At 55.5% G+C, this 4,186-nt stretch overlaps 1 protein-coding gene across 1 annotated transcript in view; it reads right to left on the bottom strand.

Moving 5' to 3' along the window:
* Positions 1-2,519: 2,519 nt before the first annotated feature.
* LOC105305786 (E3 ubiquitin-protein ligase HERC2) overlaps positions 2,520-4,186 on the bottom strand; it is a 127,551-nt gene continuing 125,884 nt past the window's right edge. The window contains 2 exon segments of the mRNA XM_023523591.1: positions 2,520-3,176; positions 4,006-4,185. Coding sequence (XP_023379359.1) covers positions 2,904-3,176; positions 4,006-4,185 — 453 coding nt within the window. The 3' untranslated portion in view covers positions 2,520-2,903.

Below are 4,186 nucleotides of genomic sequence, written 5' to 3'. Positions count from 1 at the left end.
CCGTCAGATGCCCACCCTTCCTTCTGCTAAAAGCCGCTATGCTGGAGGGAGCTAAGGAGAGTCCGGCGCCCCAGCCCCCAAGGGCTCCCGCTTGCGACCAGAGCAGGTGACAGCCCGGGCCTTGCCCTCGGGGCTCCAGGAGCTGGTCTGCCTGTTCACTTCAAAGCAACTCAGAGCGGATTTCAGTCTGGGCTCTGACATCTTGAAAGGAATGTCGGCCTCAGCCTCCTCCCTCCCTTCTCTCCAGCGGCCCCCAGATGAAAGCACCTTGGCCTGTCCTGCAGGTCAGCACAGAGACACATGCACAGGCTTAGCAAGTTCTCTGGGACTCCAAGTCCTGGTTAGCCCTGAGGTTTCTAGTTAAAGACCCCAGAAACCAGCAGTCATGGTGACAAACACTGTGCTGATGAAAACACCTGGCAGACTGCCCGTTGTTGGTCACCTGTCAGCCAGGTGCTGCCTCCACCTCTTTCGTGCTGAACCAGGAGCGAGGCCAGCGCCGCCATTTATACATGGTCCGACGTGGCCCCAGGCCCAGCGAGGACTGAGCCAGCGGTCACATTTATTGGCAGAAAGACATGATTCATCACACTACCTCCCTGCCTCAGAAGGGATTAACCCACAATTCAAAATACCAGTGGGACCAGCCAGCAGAGTCAGGGGACTTCACTCAGCTCTCCTTCCCATGGGTTCTGCACAAGTTTCTGTCTGCCACAAGCAATGTGACTTTAGGCTTCATTCATCAGATGCGTGTAAAAATTAAGACATGTCCTAGAGATTTGTCTTGGGCAAAAATGAAGAAACTCACTGTGAAAAAGCCCCCCGCCCCCTTTTTTTGGTTGAGTAGAATAGAACAGAAGAAAATGGATAATCCTCCAGTATTTCTGAAATTTAGAAAAAAAGGACCCATAATGAGTATGTCCTGGGCATGCTCTGAATGGTAGGGACAGCCAGTGTGGCAGGCAGGGTCACCCCGTCACTGGCATCTCCCTGTGGGGACTTTGCAGGACCTTCCACTGCAACATTTTGAGTCTCAAGATCCCTTCTCTTAGAAGCTCTCCAGCCCCCATCCCCAACTCCAGGGACTCTCCATGGACCTTATTTTTAGACAAGATTAATAAAGATGTTTGCAAAAAAAAAAAAAAAGAATCAGTAATTTTTATCTGGGTTACATCTAACAATAGTACCATCCTGGAAATCAAAACTGAAAAATCTCCAAATATTCAATTTAAAATAAAAGCAAAACTTTTACTTACTGACATACTCTTGGGAAAAATGACTTTCCAAAACAACAAAATCTAGTGAGAAGAATGGTGACATTTTTGTCAACCTCTTTACTACCTGGCTTAGCAGAAGACGGTGGGGCTCCCGCCCCTGCTCTCCGGCCTGCATGTTGCGATGTGCTGTTTCGGTTGACAGATGTGAAGAAAATTTGGCCAAATGCAGGTTACACAGCTGGACAAAGAGAGGACCTCGTGGAAACCCACCCCAGGGGCCCTCAAACAGGGCTCTGAGGACGGCTGTTCCAGAGGCCAGGACACGTTTGCCAGCCCATTGACCTGGGGGCCGGCCCACCGAATGGGGTTTGGGGGTGACAGTCACTTGCTGTCTTGCCGTTGAGTAGTCAGACCTGCTGTCTGCAGCCACTCGGCCGAGACCAGCCAGCCCAGACGCAAGAGAAATAAACGCGCTCGTGTACGCCCTGGCATCGGGGGCAGTTCGTCAGCAAAAGCAGCAAAAGCTGGCTGGTGACAAATGGACTGGAGCTGAGGACACCCCCAGGTTATGGAAACTTTGAGTTAAAAAAGGGCTAATCAGGGCATTCGCCGATTTGGTTCCCAGGTAAAACCTCCTCTCTTTGGACCCTCATGCAAAACGCTGGGCCCCTGGACAAATGAACAGGCTCCTGACATGCCATGCTTGTTTTTGCTCCGTCGGGTACCACGTCCCCTGGAACAAGCAACTCGAATCCTACGCCATGGGCAACCGCACCAGACACACACCCGACCCCAGGCCAACAGGACAGCAGCAGGACTGCACAGGCAGACGCACAGAGGACGGGCCAAGGGACCCGCGGGCTCCCGACACCAGCTGCTCCCCACAAGTCCCCCACCCCGTTCTCCAGGGGACCAATCTTTCGTCACTGACCGAGTTTGTTTGGTGACCGGAATGGCCGTAGCTAATGCATACGGCAAAGACTGATTTATTCTCTGGATGCAGCACATGCACCAGTAAGGAACTTGGGCTGACAATTTGCGACGAATGTTTTACTTACAGGGAGTTAAAAGCGAGGTGCACACATCGCGCACACTACGCAGAGTACGCCTGCCGCGCGGGGCCCTCCGTCACGCTCACAGAAGGGCCTCGGCTCGCGCCGCACGCCCGCACCCTAAAAAGTGCCACTGAAGACACAGGGCACCGACGGCCTCCTCGCTTCCGGCCTGAGTCACCTTCGGGTGCACCGAGCAGCGCTGACCACTTCATGTCCCACGACTTGTAATGACAAACTCAGGATGAAATTACTTGAAATGTTTATATACGATTTAATTGTTACACAGCTTTTCCAACACACAGTCAAGGCGATGCACGGCACCTGTGAGGCAGAAAAAAAACGCGCCATTCACCCACAAATAAAAAGGCTTTTTATTCATTTCGGGGAGGCCGCCAGTCAGGTCAGTGTCCGTGTGAACATTTAAACACTTCAATAAACGCCAAGTCCAACGTGTAAAGCAGCATCGCGCCTGAGAAGACCGTCCTAAGTCAGAAGTACACGTCAGTGTTCACGCACAAGGCTGTCCAGCACGGCCCCGATCCGCATGCCGACCCCGAACCGGCAGTCCCCACACCCGCGCCCCAGGCACACGGGGACGGGCCCTGTCAACCCCCGGACGGCCCGCGGCGCCTCAGTGGCCCGTCAGGTAGTCCTGCGTGGAGTCAGAGGCAAACGAGTCGGCGTCCTCGTTCTCCGAGTCGCCACTGCTGTCGTCGGCGGCCGGCTCCCCCGTGAGGGCGATGCGGGCGTAGTCGTCGGTGTCTATGGACTTGCAGAAGTGGATGGCGTACTTCAGCTTCTCCTCCAGCACCTGCTTGCAGGAGTACCTGGGCAGCTTCAGCAGGAAGAAGCAGGTGTAGGACTCCGGGAGGAAGTGGTCGGGGGGGTTGTACTTGTCCAGGACCTGTGGGCGGAGAGGCCGGGGGATCAGGGTGAGGGGCAGACAGAGCTCGCACCGGGCTCATCGTGCTCATCACTGTCCGCTCCTCACCAAAACCGTCGCGTTTCTGCCTGACAGCGACAGAAAACAGTCGGAAAACAGTCTAGCGAAGTTTAGAAAGAAAAAGGAGCCCGTCGTCAATTCCTAGGACTTGTAGTGAGAAAGAGGAACTGGTGACTGTGCGGGTTACTTTTCACAAACCAACGCTGGCAGGAGGGTGCGATGCCTCCATCCGCCTGGGGCGACTCAGCCGTCCCTGAACACGTCACCTGCTTCGACTACCGCCGACCAAGAAGGACGCTGGGAGGCCAGCAAGAATCGTGCATGAAAACCGGGACCTCTGATGTTTGCGGGCACTCGGGTGCTCTCCAGGGACAGTAGGCCCCCACCCCACCTGCCCTCGGAGGATGCCCGCCCACGGGGGGGGCCACCAGGAAGGTCCTTCCCCGTGACCCGGCTGTACACAGCCCGTTCTTGACGGCCGGACCAGTCAGAACCGAAAGCAGACTCTGCTGCCACGCTGACAGGAGCTCTGAGTTTTCTCAGAAAGCGGTGTTTCTTAGTGATTCACTCAATTCAACCAGAGGATCAGACAAAGGCTTCAAATGGTGAGTGTGCCCAAGCCCTGGCACACGCAGGTGCGCGGCACACATTCACTCAGGTGGGGTCCCGACACGGTTTTAAAGCAGGCCGCGCTACCCGACACCAGCAGTCATAAAATTCTGAGCTACTGCATCAAACCCGTTAAGAAAGAGACAAGCACGTGACGCCAGAGACCGAGCGGGAGCCGCACCTGTATGACAAAGTCACGGCCGCGGAAGTCAGCGATGGTCCGGGGCAGCCTCGTGCGGCCCCACACGAAGCGCAGGAAGAGGGAGCGCTCCGTGTTCGACAAGGACTCCATCACTTCCCAGAACCACTGGGCCAGCGGCGCCGACGCCTCGATCCCCTTATACGTGGCCACCGACTTCAAA

This window comes from Pteropus vampyrus, unplaced genomic scaffold (genome assembly GCF_000151845.1).
Source record: "Pteropus vampyrus isolate Shadow unplaced genomic scaffold, Pvam_2.0 Scaffold395, whole genome shotgun sequence".
NCBI classification, from domain to species: Eukaryota; Metazoa; Chordata; class Mammalia; order Chiroptera; family Pteropodidae; genus Pteropus; species Pteropus vampyrus.
This window is presented reverse-complemented; position numbering and strand designations above follow the sequence as displayed.